Source organism: Dermacentor silvarum, chromosome 1 (genome assembly GCF_013339745.2).
Source record: "Dermacentor silvarum isolate Dsil-2018 chromosome 1, BIME_Dsil_1.4, whole genome shotgun sequence".
NCBI lineage: Eukaryota > Metazoa > Arthropoda > Arachnida > Ixodida > Ixodidae > Dermacentor > Dermacentor silvarum.
In genome coordinates this window covers 167,462,620-167,481,748 of record NC_051154.1, presented here as the reverse complement: position 1 = coordinate 167,481,748, position 19,129 = coordinate 167,462,620, and the positions used below count along the sequence as shown (strand labels likewise).

General features: G+C 46.2%; 1 protein-coding gene across 1 annotated transcript in view; it reads right to left on the bottom strand.

Moving 5' to 3' along the window:
- The window catches only part of LOC119436373 (RYamide receptor), a 54,284-nt gene extending 35,500 nt beyond the window's left edge, over positions 1–18,784 (bottom strand). Inside the window, exon 1 of the mRNA XM_037703197.2 lies at positions 17,995–18,784. Within this exon, the coding sequence (XP_037559125.1) occupies positions 17,995–18,768 (774 nt within the window). The 5' untranslated portion in view covers positions 18,769–18,784. The remainder of the gene's footprint in view (positions 1–17,994) is intronic.
- Between the last annotated feature and the right edge of the window lie 345 nt (positions 18,785–19,129).

Here is a 19,129-nt window from a genome sequence, read left to right as displayed (position 1 = left end):
ATGATGGATCGTCAACCGAGCGAACGCGACGTGAGCGTACGATTTATCATTTACGCCCTGTGACTTGCCGCGTATGGTTAGAGGAAGAGATTATGGCACCATGGTAGAAAGACACGCACGCTTTGACAAATGACTCTTTGGAGCCTGAATAATTTGCACAGTATGCGTAATAACCGTAATCTGGATGTACGCCTCCGAATTTCACCGCCTTTAGGTTTTTAGGAGGCGGGAAGTGTGGATGTGCCACGGAGGCACGCCTGGGTGTGGTGCAAATATTTTTTTGCATTGTAAGTTTTTCGCCTAATGCTTTTGCGCGGTTTTCCAACGCAATCGTAGGGTCCGCCATGCTTACCCCATGCGTGATGTTGCGCATACAATGAAGACCACTGTGTACAATACGATTATCTTTGTGCCTGTCTGTGCAAATTATTTTTTCTTTTCGTCATTGCAGAGAATACATAAAGGTCTTCACATCAAACGTGCCGTGGAGCTCCATTTGGCGAGGTCCTGGAGCATACGCGTTCCCTTTTTAGAATAAATTCTGTGATTTTACGTGCCAAAACCACGATATAATTATGAGCCACGCCGTAGTGGGGGACTCCGGATTAATTCTGACCACCTGTGGTTCTTAAAATTGCACCTAAATGTAAATACACGAGCGCTTTTGCATTTAACTCCTGTGGAAATAGGATAGCCGTTGCCGGGAATGGAACCTACGCCTTGCGTTCAGGAACCACAGCTACCAGACAATGCGTCGGATAAAAAACGTTTTGTAATGGTACCTTTGTCTCGCCAAAAAGCGCAGTAGTGCAGCTGAAGTGAATGACCTTTCAAATTCTGTTGATCGTACCCGTGGTACTTTCTAAGGGGTCCCCAAACTACGGCGCCGGATGCGGCCTGCGGGCCGTAGCTTCAGATGCGCTGAAGCTTTATCAATTTCACTCATACAGGCCAGCTTTCGCCCGCTGTTCGGCCGTATAACTACGTCATGTAAATATCTGCATGTATAGATGCGTTCTTCATTCCTCGTCGCCTCGTTCCTGAGCCTGGCCTCGGTACGGCGGCAGACATGTTCAGCACCTGTCACGCAACCCGAAGTAAGATATCCAGTATGGCAATGATTATTGTTCACATATAGCGCGCCCTAAAAATGTAGCAATTAAGGCTGTATGACTGCGATCCCCGAAAATAGAAAAAAAAATAAAATAGGGCGGCTTTTTAAACTCGAAGTCGCGCAACAATTTTATGTCTCATTTTAATAAATTAAGTCAACTACAACTTACACGAGTAACTTTCCTGGCAACACTTAAAACGCACAAAATTCAACACGGATTCGTAGAAATCGTGGAGTTGCTGCATAACGACGCTCCAGCAAAAACAAAGCGCCCTTGGTAAAATATATGGTGACGCTTTCCACTTCAACGTATCCTAATATCTGCTTAGTGTAACTATAGAATGTCTGTAAGCAAGCAAGATACCTGCGTGCTACCGGGAAATTTGAAGAAGCTTGGTTGCCGCCACAAATATTTTATATTCTTTTCATTTCAGATCAATATACCGACGAAGACTTAGCGGTATATAAGCACAAAATTCTAGCCTTAAAATAGTTATTTTGCTTCTTTTTTGGAAGTTTTGCCGGAAGGTCAACGCAGTAGCCGGCGCCAATTAAAGGCGCCAACATCTCCTAAAAACCATATAATAATATAATAAAATAAACATTATTTAGTTACATCAATTATTTGAAATAAAAATTTTAGTAAACACCTGTACCGTTAATTATCCTTACTAGTTTCGCTCATTCTTAATTATTTCTTTATTTTACCAAGTTACTTAATTGTACCAAGGATTGGCAAGCATAGTTGCCAATACGGCCTTCGCTTGGAGAAGTTTGGGGAACCCTGCACTGTATTAATCGCTCGATCACCCGACCGCCCGCTCGCCAGCCGCCTCAATACAGTAGACTTTCTGTGCCCTGGAACACTCCTCGACGCCGTCAGCGAGCTCCATTGCAGAACCGCCGACATCATTGTAGATACGCTATAGGTCCTGCCTTCAACGCCGGATTTCGACAGACCTCTACACTCTCTTGGAAGCGCTTCATTCGAGCATTTTATTGGTGCTAGCGTAGTATAAATATTTAGTGCCGTGACTATAGCTATGATGGCGTACGCACCGTGAATGACTGTGCGATCGACAGGGAACCGCGTGGACGAAAATTTCATCGGCGTAAACAATGGGCATATTGAGGCCCACTGGAAGGTGGATTTTGACTTTGACTGTCCAAGAGCCATGGGCTTCCCTATAAGTGTTTCTGCCTAAGGTATAGACACCGAAGGCACGTCTAATACATCGACTCACTGCGTGCCATCTCGGGCGTTTTTTTGAGCGCTGACAGCAGGCGAAATTTGCCGAAGTTGCGACTTTGAGATGCGTATTTGTTAATCTTAAAGATCAAAAATTTGTGAGCGTTTTAAGCACAAAATTATGTGCCTGGGTAGAAAATATTACCTCAAGAATCACCGAAGAACGTTGATCTGCAGCGACCGCATCGGTCGAGAAAGGTTGCTGCCATTCACTCGGAGGCTTCGAAAGCATGATATGATGAAGAATCGTGGCCTGTTCGCGAAAATATCGCGAACGTGCCTCGACTCAACACCCCTGGGTTTTGACATCCAACTAAGCCACCGGAGTCCTATAAGGAACAGAAAAAAATACGCTTACACGAGCACGTCGCTGTATCTGTGATGAAGGCAGCATGGCAAACTCCGAAATTCTATGGTTTGTTATTTATACCGACAACCAAACAATACACTGCGACGCTGTAGAAAAGTGTCAATGTTAGCAGAAGGGTGCGTTTGCGCTGCAGCAATTGACAGAGTGTCGCTCAACCTTTGTGTATTAACAGCTGGCGCGTTCGCGCGCTCGTGCTCTGCGAAGTGAAGAAAAGGTTTTGCGCGCTACGCTTGGGAGAGAGATAAAGAAAATGAGAGAGAGAGAGAGAGAGAGAGAGAGAGAGAGACGCATTCAGGGAGCGAGTCTGCTGGAACGCGTTGTCGGCATTGCAAGGCGTTGTCGGCGTTGCAAACTGCGCTATGCAACGCGCAGTTACTGCCGTAAGTCCGAGACGCGCGTAAAGAAAGTATCATCATCATGAGTACTAAGATGAAAAGTTCGCGTGCACTTCCGGAAAATGCTGGGCTACGATCGCCCAGCTTCGCTGTTTCAAGCGTTTCCGCGGCCGAGTGCAAGGTTAAGCGCTTTTTTTGTGAATCCAGCCCCTGATGAAGAGTGCTTGGTTGGGGCATTTGGTTCGTGACTGGAACTACAGGAAAAGCAGCGCTGCCCGACGAGGCGTGAAGAGAATGCTTCAAAGGACGGCGCTGATCGTATTGCACTCATTTTTTCGCTTAATACATTGAGCTGCGTCTGCGTATATCACTTGTGCTCCGAAAATACAGTGTCATCACTCCTTTTGCTTTAATTCGGTGATTAAACTATAGTGATTATTTCAGCTAGGAGGGACATGTTCACCCAGTAGAACATTCAATTAACAGCAGAAGCACTTCGAAAAAGAAACTCTCTTTTGTATAAAATGTAGCTATGAAGCGCTGGCCAAAGTCTTCTTGAGATTCCAGAACAATGATGAAGCTGCGTCACGTGGAAAGAAGGCTCACTGCAGAGTAAGCAAAAAGGAGTGTTTGAGAAAATGCCGTTCGATAAACACGGACGCAAAGCAACGCGTCTTCTCTCCTTTCGTATTTGTGTGCTTACAGTCGCTTCCTGCAAACGGCGTATATATTTTACGATCTGCATGCGTACAGTTCCTCATAGAAGCTTTCGCACCACGGAATCAGTGAAACAAAAAAAAATATTTCGATATTTTATGAAATTGAGACGTGCACTACGGCGGTTGCACACGCAACCGCAGAATGTGCGCTCCAGTTGCTGCAAGAATACTTGGGATGCAAGGAAATATCACCTTTTTCATATCATCTATGCTAGGATAACTAAGCAGCCATGCGAGTCGGTAAAGAGGGCGTAGTATCCAAAAATACAAAGGCACAGTCATGAAAATATACGCGATACAAGTATGCAAAGTACACTGTGCAGCTGGTTGCAAGTCTGTGTGTTTACTATATCTAGCGCATAAGTGCAGGTGTATATAGTATACATCTAGACGACCCACGTCTGGCTGTTCTGCATGCGAGCTTGTCCAGCACAAAAATTATTGAAGAGCTCACTACAAAGCGCCGCTAAACTCGGTTGGTAAATTTTGAGTGTATACATTTGGTGAGCGAAATGCACAGTGATATAGAGACAATAAAACTTGGGATATACCGAGATCTTTAGGTTACTATATTGTGAAGCGATGCTGTTGAATATTGGTGCTCCTGTTCGAGTAGGTTTTAGAAGCCTTGTACAATTGATTTTCTTTTTCTTTTTTTCTTTTGCAAGAGGATTGATTTTCGCTATAGAACAAGGTACCTACGAGAGGGCGTTGCGACGTTCTCAGTTATAATGCGGACACATGAACTGCGTCTTTCTTGTAATAACCTGACCGTTACTTCAGGAGAGGGGCCACTTGTATCTCTAATGCCTCTAAACAATCCTGGCCGAACATTCGAATTCTGGCTGATACATACATGATTGAGCATGTATGATTACATGAAAAGAACATACATGATTGAGCTTCACGCGCATATTTTGAGAAAAAAATCTTTTAAACTGTTACACTCGAGAAATATAGTGGTTCCATGATACTGAGCAAGCAAATACACAGTGTAAGCTTGAGTCAGGCTTTACTCGTTTGTTGATAACGCAGGCTGGTTTGCCATAAGACGACTTGCAGTGCCCTTTGGACACTGCAAGCCTTGCGCACCAGTGCAAGAAACTGAATCACAGCTTTGATGAGTTGCTCGCAATGAATGCCTCTTTCTCGCGCTCTGCAATGGTTGCTTTGTTGCTTCGTTCCTCTACTAATTTAGGCGCTGCCGAATAAGTTTGTATCAGTCGCCGGTCAACTTAACAAAAGTTACAGATGATAACTTTCTTTCAGCGGCGGCGACCGTAAACATACAGGAACGCTCGAAAGCCGAATAAATCAGACTTCATCATACGTAGGCGCTGTCGCTAGAAAAGCGCGATTTGTACGACCGGTGTTCTCTCGCCTTGTGCCAGCGTCGAACGTGAAGTACAAGGGAGAACCGACTAGTCGACCGAGAGCATCTGCACAATGGACGACACATGCGAAGACGGTGCGTTAAATGCGTTTGCATCACAAGAGGCGAAGAGACAGCGTGAGAGTGTGAAAGAGAGGAAGAAAGAAGGAAAGAAAGAAAAATGCAAGCGGCACCGAGTTATTGAGCGACAACAACAAGGTAAGGCGCGCAGCAAGACAAATATGCAAATGGCGGCTGCTCTCTGTTTCGTCTCCTTTTCTCTTACGCTGTCAGCGCAAAGCTCGACTCGAGCACGTATATCGCATTCGCTCGTATCATTATTTGGTCCGCGAACTGCTGTGCGGGAGAAGAAATAGCAGTGACAAAAGCAGAGCGCCGGCATCAGAGGCGTTGAACAGAAAAAAAGAATGAGAAAAAGAAAAACAGACAAACAAACAACAAACAAGCGCGCCCTATTCCCATATGTCACCAGCGAGTGCCTTCGTATCAGCGAGGCAAATTCAAATTGGGTCAAGCCGACGCGCGCACGTATTGTTGAGAGCTTTTGCGCATGCCTCCCGCACTCCGCTACCCTATATTTCTAGCAGAGTTGAGAAAAAGAAAATAGAAGAGGGACAAAAAACAAATTCAAGCCCGGAACTTTGTCGGCTCCGACGCGCATTCTTCCATTCTCAGACTATGTACTTGGTATTATAATACATCGCACGCTGAGGTCTTCTCGCAAATATCTCTCCCGTCCGCGACTCTCTTTCTTGTGTTTGCCACGTGACTTGTTCTGGCAGCCTTGTATGCCTCTATACACTGGGCGGCTAAATCTACGCAGCGTTTGGCGGCAACTGGCGTCAACCAATCAGGGGTCGACTGGCGCTTCTAAAGAAACCGCCTTCTGATAGGCCACGGCACTATATGGGCGCTTCGTTGGCTATAGTGATCTGCCGCCACCCATGCACCGACCATTCAGTTAGCGGTTTTTACGCTCGAAACAGCTTTGTGAATTGAGCCCCCCGGCTGGCTAACGCCTGGAACAACGCCGCAGATATTTCGCGAGCCAGAGAGCCATGTCACTTGTAGTTGCCACATCGCTTGCCAGAGAAGACAGAAATTCACCATACAACGCCGCGCTTCACAAGGGCCACGAGAAATCTTGAACAAAAACGTTTCCGCGCTTGAGCCCCCAGTGGCAGGAAACGTCGTGTCTAGTGCGGCATGGTCCCCTTGCGGGCACTTGTTTTCTCATGCACTCTCCTTTCCTTCCTTGACATTTCTGCTGCAAGGGAAAGCAGAAGCGGAGAGACGCTGGCATGAAAACGAACGAACGCTCAGATCGTGTGTTCCGCCTCTTGGGCGTACGCTGACTATAAATAAGTGTGGACTTGCGAACCGCTCGCTCTGGAACGTTTCATTAGGAGCAGAACGAAAACGCGACGTGGGGAGGGAACAGCCTGCCTGCCAATTGCTTTCCCTGCCGGCCAATTCGTTCCTTGAGCCGTAACGATATATCCTTAATCAAACTTGATGTCCCCTGTACTCGACCTGTGCGGGACTGCCATTCTGTGCAGGATAGCGGCGCTGGAACCTACAAGGTGGACAAATAAAATAAGAGGAAGACGCGGGCGACAGAATACCCAGCTCCAGGGTTTATTGAATGCCTGGCGGCCAGCAGGAGAAGCCCTGCGAAGCGTGAAGAGGTTTGAGACTTCGTGCAAGCAGTTCTACGGCTGTCGTTACATAAATAGAATAGCTTGTGTTTTGAAGGCTTTATTTTCTGACCCATTTAATTACCGAGAAATGCAAGTTAATGCTGAGGGAGAAAGGTTGAAACGCTCGGGCGAGTTTAACAAGGGACTTGCCTCGCTACTCTTATGCCCATCGGCAACCTGAACGAAGCATACGTAAAAAAAAAAAAAAAAAAAAAAAAAACAAAAAACCAGTGGCGACTAAACGGTAAATGCAAAAGAATTGTGTCGGCAATAGTCTGGCTTTTCCTTTTGCGAGGATTGGGCTATACCGTCCAAAGGACATCGCTTAAACCGCCCATAACAGTAATTGCAATAAATATGTACAATACACAAAGGCAACAAGAGCGGGCATTAGACTTCACAAAAGGAGACGAGAGTGCAAAAGTATTTCGAATTTCATACGTAGACGTGTATCGTACGCTGTGAACTTGTCATTGCTTCATTATTATTAAAATCAACCCACAGAAAATGATGACTCCCCCGTTCTGGTCAAAGAAATAAAGATTGGAAACCATGCTTCAATAGTTGCTGAACGTTTGAGAGACAAAATCAGAGAATAAAAAGCAAGCAAGCAAGTAAATAGCGGTGCATCGATAACCTTATAGACTCGTATACAGTGTGGGATCGCGTTTCGCAGCCGAGGACCTGAATTGCTCACCGCAGCCCCCCGTATGCGCATGCGCAACGTCTCCACAATAGTTACCGAGTCCTATCAGTGCGCGAGTGCGTGGGGTGTTCGTGTAAACTCCATGCGGGGCCTGGACGTAGTTGCAAGGAATTCAATTTCGAGCTGTGTATATATATATATATATATATATATATATATATATATATGTCCCCCTCCCGTTCTCCTTTCCCACACCAGTGGCATGCATGCACCGGCCCCACAGACGCGCATTGCAGCCTCCTCTTGCAAGACACTGTGGGCTGCGAAACGGACTGCCCGCCTGTCGTCGTGGAGAGCGGAATCCTATCCACTTTTCAAGACTGCGGAAATGAAAGTTTCGATGTTCGTCGGGTAGACAGAGTAAGCGAGTGAACCCGAGGGCGGGCGCCCGCGGTCTGTGATTGAAGCTGGCTGCCGTCTCACCCATTCCGCCCGCATTCGCAAGCATGCACACACCCACTTCGCGTCTTCCCCTTGGACATTTTTTGTCTGCAAGAGGGATTCGGCGGCCGTCGTTCTTCTGTCGCAACCAGGCCGAGACGTTGTACTCTCGAAACTTTGGCGTCGGTCTTGGGAGCTCACGCTTTCAGAATCGCTCCCCATCACTTCGGCCGAACGAAAGACGGGATCGAGCAAGCGAGCGAGCAGCCGCGTTCGCGGATAAACTGCAAGTAGCGACAGCGAGACAAGCGTACGTATACAGTATACCCCGACGCGTGCTGCATCCTCGATTTATGGTGCATCGATGCAATGAAAATTGTCTTCCTGAATGGTGAAGGGGGAAAAAACAGAACTTTTCATTTTCGTTATTTACTTATTATTATTATCGTTGCTGTCGTTTGTACATGTATATTAGGGACAACGTTACTCCTGTATCACTCTTTTTCATTCGTGCACCGAATTGTCGCGGGGTGAGACATGAAATATATGACAGCGGCATCTGGACATACCGCTTTTTTGTTTGTTTTTTGTTTTGTGCCGTTGTCCAGTGGTACATAGACTTAGAACCAAGTTCAGACGACGAGCTTTGTTTGAGGCCTTTCAAAGAGCGACGTCCGAGAGATAGACTCGAGTGAAGTACTTCATCGTCCCTCGCACACTACACACATGAATGCACACGAGTGAAACGACAGCAGAATAATTTTGTTGCCTGCTGTGCGAACCAAATCTATTACTCTCTAGCGAGAAATTCGCTGACGTGATTTACGTTAATAGCCTCAGTGGTGCTGACAAACTATTATTGCGTCAGCGCGGAATTTTTTTATTGAGGTGCAGGTGCGAACGAGTAAAATAACTTTTGTTCAGTGAAACAAGGCGGAATTCTTGTGAAGCTCGGGGCAAACGACCGGTGTTGTGGATAATCTTAGCTCGATGAGCCATTCAGAATTTGGATGCAAGGTTATGAGTAAATTTAGCATAGAAATTTACTCGTATCTATAAATGACTCATGCGGTTTTCTTCAAATAGTGATTGTGGACATAAATATATTATTAAATTTGTGGCGCCATACGGGGATAGTGAACGGGGACCCAGAAAACGGATAATTATGTAATCGGTTCCGACTTGGCAGGACAAAAGTCCTTAATTAGCCAGGTCAGGCAGGCGGCAGAGGCCAGTGGGACCCTGGACTGAGGGGCTCCGACCACCGCTTCTTAAAATATTTTCCAGTCAAATAAAATTTCTCTCTCTCTCTCTCTCTCTCTCTCTCTCTATATATATATATATATATATGTAATCGGTTACAGCATAAGATTGCAACAGAGTAGTACATCACTGTCCCACTAAAATGATATTGGTATTGATGTGCGAGCCAATTACGCTCGCTCACTTTCGTGACGTCGTGATGGAGACGAACTTTTTTAGATATTGGCGTCTCTCATGAACTGTGTTTTGGAGGGTGGCGGCACAGAAGTGCAAGTGTGGGGACCATTTTAGGGATTTACACGGAATTCTTAGACTCGCCCCGACTTTCCTAACTGTCATTGTATGGATGGCAAGAAGACAACAAAATATAAGTGTCAGGAGGGCCTCCTTGAGGACATCTGGACCTAGATCGACGCAACCTCTCATATGCGTAGGATGGCGAATCATGATAACGTTTTTACGAAGGGAAAATTTTCTACACTTGACAGGCAGTTCTTCCGAGGAAAAAAAAAACAATAAATAAGAGTGAGGACGACGCCATCGATCGTTTTTGCGGACTGGTGAGCGCTTCTCTAGACTGGGACTCTTAGCTAATGCAGCAGAGAGCCTTTGCTATAGTCACTGACATTATCCGTAACATCGGTGGTTGCCAATGCCCACATCCCTGGAATATTGTTTTTTATTTTCTTTCAATATTCATAACCACCAGCATGGTGATTTCGAACAACACCGCACTTATCTCCTGTAACGTGGTCTTATTGATTAATTTGTCATTGTCTTTATCGTTGTCCCCCTTAAGGCTGCGCCTTTACGCTGCCGACGCATTTGTAACAGTGCAACAATAACAAAAAGAAAAAAAAAGTGATGCTCACTAGCTTAATCCGCTTACGGTTGACGTCAGCAAGAAACTCGTTTAAATATGCCCAGACGTGCAACATCGCTTCATATGTTACGTCCTATGACTTATTCACTTTTATGAGTGTGCACTTGTCTATGCTGCTTGCATGCGTACCGGCTGGTAAGAGCTCACCGGAGCATAGCCGCTCGCTTTACGACTGCTGCTCGTCGCTGGCGCTTCGCGAAGATGCACTGCCGCGCTGGGCAGCGCTGGCATAGCACAGTTAGTGAAATTCCGCTGGGACATACAGCATAATTCAGGCAGGATAACGGCAGAGTTGGGGAGTGTGATGTGCCTGCGATATTGTTGCCAGCTAGGAGCTCTGGCAGTTGCAAACACGCGCTGGTGCACAGGCGCACCGCGAGATTTACCATCTGTTTCTTAGACGTGACACCAATGTTGAAGGCCCTAAGCCGCTGTCTCATAAGACTTATGGCGCTCCCACGTAGGCAGAGAGGAAAACTATATCACTGCACCTACATAGACCCAAGCTCAGATTCGCAAATAACTTTGTACGCGAATGTGGTTAGTAGGAACAAGCGCTGGCCAATCCTGATAACAAGCATGTTATCAACGAATACGGCTGGCCAATGACAAAATGTTCGGACGAATGAGAACCTTTGTGAATTCGGCCCGTGGGCTTGTGTTCACAATACGTTCTTACGCTAGAATTGAAGATTTTAGCTAATACTGGTGCCATACGTATCAATAGCGGGCGCACTTACGAACACAAAGGGCCAAATTCACAAACCCTTTCGTTCGTAAGTACTGTTTGTCGTTGTCTGGCCGCCTTCACTAATGAGAGGTGCAACATCACCATCGGGTGGTATCTACTGCTACAAACAGTCCTAACGTAAAAAAAAAAAAATATTTTCGTGAATACAGGCCCCGGGGGCTGATTTCACAGTAATTTACCTTCTTAAGTGACCGACTGCTTCCACTAATATTATATCCAACATCATGATTGGCTGAAATCTACTCTTACGAATAAATTTAGTGTGAACACCTTTTTTTGTGAATACGGGTTCTGTTATCCGTTAATCAGCAGGGAATTTTACCCATCCATCCACTCGTATGCACCTGGGATCCCCACGAGCTTTGGCTGTCTCATCATTGTCCATCGTGATTTTCCAAGATTTTCCAATGCGATGGTGCCGCGGCCACTCATGCGCTGTCCTCAGATACGTGAAGATTTTGTGATTTCCTTATATAAAAGTACATTTAGCAGTCTACTGACGGCTCATAGGTATATTACAGAGACTACAAATTGCCTCTTTACTTATTTTTTTCCAGCCGATATAAACAACCTATGGAGATATTGTAGAGAAACGTCGAATAACTGCGTAAGGGCCGCCAGTCCTTATAGGGTGCATATATTGGCCATGGGCAGTCTATAAACTTTATATCTAAATACTTATACGCTTTATAAAGACTGGAAATATAATTTTTCTTAGAGTCCGCTACCGGCTAGCTGTTGCTATCCGTATAGCTTGTTTAACGCTGCGCTGTTCTAGGTGGACAGAGCTAACAACAATCAGAAAAACCTTTCCTTAAAGGGAAGCTGAAGAGGTTTTAGAATTGGAAGATTTACGGGGGTTTGGAAGGCTGAGACAGTACGATCCAACTCCTGCAGTTAATTTTTCGATTATGCTCACAGAAGCACTGCAATCACCGTTTAAATTTTCGTTGAAGCTCCGCCCCCCTCGCGCGCCGAGCGTATCAAGTCCGGGCGCGAGGATGACGTCAATACAGAGGTCACGTGAGGGCTCCATTTGAATCACGCACCTCGCCGATGCCTATGGTGACGTCATGCTCGTCTTCGCCATCAGAGCCCGTTAACCGACCCGCGGTGTCTCCCGCAGACGCTGTGGCTGGTTTTTGCTAAATTAAAGCGACTAGCGGTGACTTAAACTATGATTTTCGTATTCAGGGGGTGAAAAACTGTAATAATTCGTTGAAAGATCACTTTTTTTGAAAAGTACTTCAGTTGCCCTTTAAAGCAACGCACGTACTTTCATTCCTAAGTACTTCCATTCTACGAATAATTCTAGTCTAAGGACTTTTTTGGAAGAATTAATTGGAGGTTTATTTTTACCACACCAAGTAGAGATATCTATAACATCAGCATTAAGGGTCGTTATAAGTTTGTTTAAACAGTTACCCGAAGAAAGAAGAGTGGTGTCATCGGCATATAGAATACATTCTGTATTCTATATGCCGATGACTATAGGTGAGACGCGGAGTGAGTTAGACAGTTAAGTAGGTGGCTAACATATAATAAAAATAAAAGCAGACCAAATATTGAGCTTTGTGGAACCCCGATGTTAATTAATTTTTTTGTTAGAAGATACGTCATAAATGTATACTACTTGCTCACGATCCGATAAGTAACTTTAAAAAAGCCTTAGAGGAGTTCCTTCAATGCCGTAAGAAGCAAGTTTAGAGAATCGAATATAATGATTTATTATATGAAAAGCTTTAGTGAAATGCAAAAAAAAAAAAAAAAAAAAAAAAAAACCAGAACCAACGTAGTGACCGTTGTCAATTTCGATTTTGCATTTATCAGTGAAGGAAATAAGAGCAACGTTAGTTGAATACCCATGACGGAATCGAAATTGTTTAGGGTGAAACAAGTTAAATTTTAGAGCGATAGCTCTACCACTCCAGGTACAAACCCAGAAAACGCATGGTTCCGTAAATCTCTCAGCCAAGGTCAAACTGGGACTTAGCCTGCCACTACCGGCGGCGGCTGCGTACGCCGCGTGGGTGCCCATATTTTGAAAGCGATCTGCGATGTGTACAAAGTGCGCCGAGTGCTGCTAGCCTCGTATGCGCTGTGCTTTCGACGCTGTTCGCGTTGAAGCGAGATGCAGCAGGAAGGTCATTTCGCTCGCTGCCGCGCCGAGCAGCGTCTGTGTGTTGTCTTGTGGTGCAATTGTAGATGCGGTAGTTGCTGACGGCGCCGAGCAGCGTCTGTGTCCTTTCCCAAAGCAAGCAAAACCGTGCTATCGCTCGAGAAACTTACTTTAACCGCGTTCAACCACGGCAAATGTTTTTCTAGATGGCAAGACAGACGAATGTGTATGAGTTTTTCATTAACTTTACTAAAAATAGAAGAATAGAAATTGGCGTGTAATTGAAAATGAATGATTTATCCCCCATTTTAAATACCGGGATTACTTTACCTATTATTAGCGCGTTAGGAAATATACCCGGTTAAAAAATTAGATTAATTATGAAGGCGAACACATTCGCAATAGCACCAACAAACAATTTGTGATTAGCATGAATGTTATGTACACCAGCACTAGAGCATTTTAGGTTGATTATTGCACTCTTTACCTCTTCAGGTGTTGTGGGGAAAAGAGATAAAATGATTGACCACAATCCCCAAGTTTGCCTGGGAGAACAGATGGAACAAGAATGGCGGAAAAGAAGTATTCACTGAATGCGGTGCGATGTCGACTGGGGGAGGCATAATGAATCCTTCGTGAGTAATGTTAGCTATAGTAGGACTCATAAGTTTATTGAGAAAAGAATTGATCAAACTTCATTGTTTTATTTTATGTCAGAACCAGAACGAGTAATTTCATTTTGGTAATAGCTGTTCTTCGCATTCTTTATCAGTGTACTCAAGGTGTCATAGTAATGTTTGTAGCGATATATTAGGTGCAGATAAAATGGTTGCTTTTTAGTTTTTATATACGTTATCCTTTTTTACGCAAGCTATTGAGTAATCCTAATGTTAAATAGGGATTCCTAGGAGCGGAATAACTTTTATGGCACTGTACAGATGTTGTGGGTGAAGTGAGGCAGTTAGTTATTATCCGTTGACGTAAAACAAGAGCAATCAGAGCTAGATATTATTTCTACAGATTTAACATGATCAAACATGTGTTTAACAAAACTGGTGTTATTGACGCGAAGGTTGTTGTGAAAGAAGAGAGCTATGCAGAAATCATCCGTAATATGACTTCGAAAAATGAATGCGAAAGGAGGGGTGAGGAGGTTGGACATAGCATGATCGATTAGTGTTTCTGAACCACTAACAGAGCAACGAGAGGGAAGAAGAAGAGTGGGACGAAAAAAGCCCACGAATACACGCGAAATTGCCGCGCGACAGGCCGCTCGAGGCAGTTTGCGTGTTTTCGCGAGCTTCATTCATGCTTGGAAATACACTTTTATGTCACACGGATTGAGGAACGGAAAGCTATTTCTGAAGTTTTTCATGTTGCTCTACAATTTTCCAATTGACACTTTTTATCTACTTACAATATTTGAAAATTTAATTAATTAATTAAACTATTTATGCAATTAGGCGGAATGCAAGAAATCAGGCAAGTTTGCACTCGGTCGCGTAAAGCTTAGGCACAGCGAAGCTTACTGGCTGCTACTGCTAGGTATTAACTTGGTTGCCTGCTAGGTCTTAACTTGGTTTAACTTAACTACGCACGTAGGTAGGTATGCTCGAGCGATTATTTTCGGAGGTACCTTCCTTTTCGCGACATTTCACGTGACTATCGCTGGACGTGTCGGCGCCTACGAGCGACAGCGCTCCTGGCATGCCACAAACGCAGGCAGGCTAACCAAGTTTGGTACGGTGCCAAGAACGCTGTCGCTTGCCGACGCCGAACGCGTTGGCGACATTTCGCGTGACTTTAGCGCTGGACGCGTCGGCGCCTACGAGCGACAGCGTTCCTGGCATGCCACAAATGCAGGCAGGCTAACCAAGGTTGGCACAGTGCCAAGAACGCTGCTGCTTGCCGACGCCGAACGCGTTGGAGGCTAGCCGCTCGATATCAATCGGCCAGCTTCGCTGTGTCTTGAGCTTTTTGCGCGGCCTAGTGCAAGCTTTCGCCTTTTTTTTTCTCCTGGCTCAGCGCGCCGCGGAGAGATGAGAGGCGGGGGTCGGGAAGGCAGGGAGCTGGCGAGGAGGAGACCACGTGCGCATGTACGCTGTCTGCTCCACGTCCTCCGGGTTGCCATGACTACGGCGCGGCAGTTTCTTGGCAAGCACCACAAATTTCGGCTGGCTTAAACAGCTTCGCTGGTAAAAATAATACGCGCATCCCCAAGCGACGGCAAATAACATTATCTTGGTTCTGTCCAGTTACGTGCCATTTGCACATTTTTAGAGCTATGCTGAGGTTACGTGGGACCCCCGGTATACACTTGAGACTTCTGTCTAGCACGCCCCCTAAACTTTGTTTTTCAATCTCATATGAATACCGCTCTGCTGAGTGCTTCACAGAAAAACCGCAGCACTTTTCTTGGAATCATTCACTCCATCTGCAACAGGTACATGGTGCTCGCTCGAGAAGCTAAATTGTCCTTCCTATGGTTAAGGGAGGCGGAAATTTCGTGGCTTCACTCCATGATTCGCGTGCCGTACTCACACACACAAAAACGTTTTGCGCTAAAACTGTTAAGAGCAGGAACCAACCAATCGTGATGTTGGACAGATTAGCAAAGGCGACCGGCTAATGGAAGACAGCTCTTAAGAACGAAAAGCTTTGTGAATTCGTACTCGCAATCGAAGTGTACTACAGAATGTCACCCATGTGAGCATGTCTTGTTTTGTACCTGCAGGTTTGTACTTTCTAGCGTTTTCATTTTATTTAACAGGTAATGTTGCAGCTTGCCAAAACCGTGCCCTCTCACGTTCACCATCTCTTTTTATAGTGAAAGGAATAAAACAGTAATTAAAATTTTTACATTATGGGTTTTTACGTGCAAAAACAACGATTTGATTATGAGGCACGCCGTAGTTGGGGTAGATAGGTAGGTAGGTAGGTAGGTAGGTAGGTAGGTAGGTAGGTAAAAACTTTATTTTCGTCTGGCAAGTTAATAGGGTTGGCTTCACCCTGCCTAGGCGTCTGCCACGAGCCCTTGGGCTCTGGCGTCGTCGTCGGCCCGCTGGACTACCCACAGTTGATCTTCTGGCGCTGAGCTGAGCAGCACAGCACACCAACGCGCGCGGGGGCTTTCGCTAGAGGCTGTCTGCCTGTTGATACTCGTCAGCCCTTGGCATTCCCACAGCATATGCTCAAGAGTGGACTCCAGAATAATTTGGACCAGCTGGGGTTCTTTAACGTGCACCTTAATCTAAGTACACAGGTGTTTTCGCATTTAATTAGTTTTCGAACTTTTTTTTTTATTTACGGATGTACTTTTACCGTGGTGTGGTGCGATCGCCAGTGCAGGTATACTCTCTAAGCCTCTACATGGGCGGCTTGGCGACCTCTTTAGTCAATAGGTAGGAAACTGGTGTTGAATTCGCAAAGCTTCTCGGACCGTATTCACAAAGCTTTCAGTTCGTAAGTGCTCTTCGCAATTAGTCATCCGCCTTTGCTGATGATATGTGTAGCATCAGGATTGTCTAGAACTTTCTCTTCTGAATAATTCTAGCGAAAGAGGTTCTTGTGATTACGGGCCCTCGTTCTTAAGGGCTGGTTGCCAATGGTAGGCCGTCATTGGTGCAAAAAAACGCCGGAGAATATATTATAACAAATATGATTGAAATATCCTTCGTAAAACGAAAACGAAGGGCACGTTTTTACAAAAGTGTTCTCACGCTAAAATTGTTCATAAGAACATATGCCGGCAAATATTGACTTCAGACATATCATTAGCGAAGCACTTACAAACAAAAAGAGCTGCGTGATTTCAGCCGAACTTTCGCAGTACAGAGGCACGTAGAGAAAACTCGACCCATATTCTAAAAAAACGTTCGTACGCTTGAATTATTCGTAAGAGAAAATTCCGGCCAATCCTCCCTCTGGGCATATCATCAGTGAAGGTGGCCAGCCAATGTCAAAGCGCACTTACGAACAAAAAGCTTTGTGAATTCGGCCCCTGACGTACCGCTAAACACTTCACGATTGTCCTAAGGCCGTCGTTTCGTTTTGCATTGAATCGTTTTTTTTAATTATGGGGTTTTACGTGCCAAAACCACGATATGATTATGAGGCACGCCGTAGTGGGGGACTCCGGAAATTTGGACCACCTGGGGTTCTTTAACGTGCACCTAAATCTAAGTACACGGGTGTTTTTCTCATTTCGCCCCCATCGAAATGCGGCCGCCGTGGCCGGGATTCGATCCCGCGACCCCGTGCTCAGCAGCCCAACACCATAGCCACTGAGCAGCCACGGCGGGTACATTAAATCCTTATTACTGCCCCTTGGCAGCTAATCGATCCCGCGATGGATAAGCCGAAGCGATCGCAGATGGCAGTTTAGAATGTTCGCGAAATTTATCATATTTTATAAGGCAGCAACGTTTCCACCTAAACAGTTGGAAACTGCAAGACCGTTAAGAAAATTTGACGTCTGAAGGCAATTCAAACAATGATGCCGCCTCCGCGCTGCCTTCTCCCCGTCTTTCAGAAATAAGGAGAGCAGAACTAGAGCATGAGAGCGCGAGTAACAGCGGCCGGTTCATATGACATAGCTAAACATATTATTGCAATAATTAAGTAGAAAATCGCGTTTTCTCTACACTGAGACAGCATTAGTTCAAACGACCGTCACCGTTGTGCTCTTCGCATCATATTGTGCGCTGACGAGCGAAGCTGACATAAAGAATAAAGAGCGCCTATTAAAATTTATAAGGTCACCGCACGCGTTGCAAAATTTGTCGCCGTGCAGCGTGCTGGGACCTCAGTGAAGTATTCTGCCATTCGGAGCTCGAGAGATTGCGAGGGACGGCGCTCCTCGCTTTCTCTGCGACAATCGTGTCACGAGAGAGCCAGTGTTCTCGCAGTTCCCGTCGATAGACAGTCCTCGTCACTCGAGCTTCATCGTATTTTTGGTAAATGCCCCACGTGGCTGCTACGTGTGAGAGAGCGTGTTTCTTATAAGTTATACCTTTCGTTTGGAGGCGGCCATCCGTTGGTCGCGGGCGTCCTGGGCTTCGCCGGGCGTCTCCTTTCCCCAGACGACGACCGCGATGCGCGTGTACGTGAAGATGAGCACGAGCAGTGGGAAGAAGTACTGGAGTATCATGAGCGCCATGCTGTAGTAGGCGGTCTGCTCGGGCCGCCCCCACTGCTCGAGGCAGTAGTAAGTGCGGTTGGCGCACGGGTGCGGCACCAGCTGCGTCACCAGCGCCGTGGGCAGCGGCGTCACCAGCGCCACGAGCCAGACGAGCGCGATGATGAGCTTGGAGCGCAGCTTGGTCATCCGCGGCCGCAGCGGGTACACGATGGCCGTGTACCGGTCCACCGAGATGGCGATCAGAGTGTAGGCCGAGATGAAGACGGTCACGCATTGCGCGTACGTCACCAGCACGCACATGACGCCGCCGAAAGGCCAGTAGCCCAGAAGAAGGTTGGACACGAACGTGAACGGTATACAAAGGCAGGCCATCAGAATGTCGCCGATGGCCAGGTTCATGATGAACATGTTCGTGACGGTACGCATGCGCTGGTAGGCGATCACGATGTAGCAGACGATGCCGTTTCCGCCAATGGCGGCCACCGATACGGCGATGTACATGAGGTACATGAGCGCCTGGATGCCCTCCGGCACCTGCGGCGACACGTCGCAGCTGGCCGCGGCCTCCGACCCGTTGCCGCCGCTCCAGTTACTGGACGCCGACGCCTCCTCCACGCTGGACGACAGCTCGCTTTCGGTGGTCATGCTATCACCGGGGTGGTGCAAGGTCTGCGAGAAAACAACGGGAAAGGTCAGTTAGGACAGGGACACAGACTTCTCAGAAAAGCTCAGGCCCGAGAAATAAATTTTTGGTTTAGAGAAACGTCTTGCTAAATGCCTTTTTTTTTCTTTTTCTTTTTTTTGCTACTGATAGTGACTGAGTACCTTGCGCCACCATCTTTTTTCAATGCTTTGGCAAGCTATGAAGAGGTGCGGTAGCAAGAAGTTTCTAATGGTGATTGGGCCTATGGGCCAACATCAACTGCACACTTACTTGCATGTTTTACTGCAATAGGAGTGCATTAGCGCATTCAGACGTCAGAATTCTTGAAGTGACGTGCTCGCT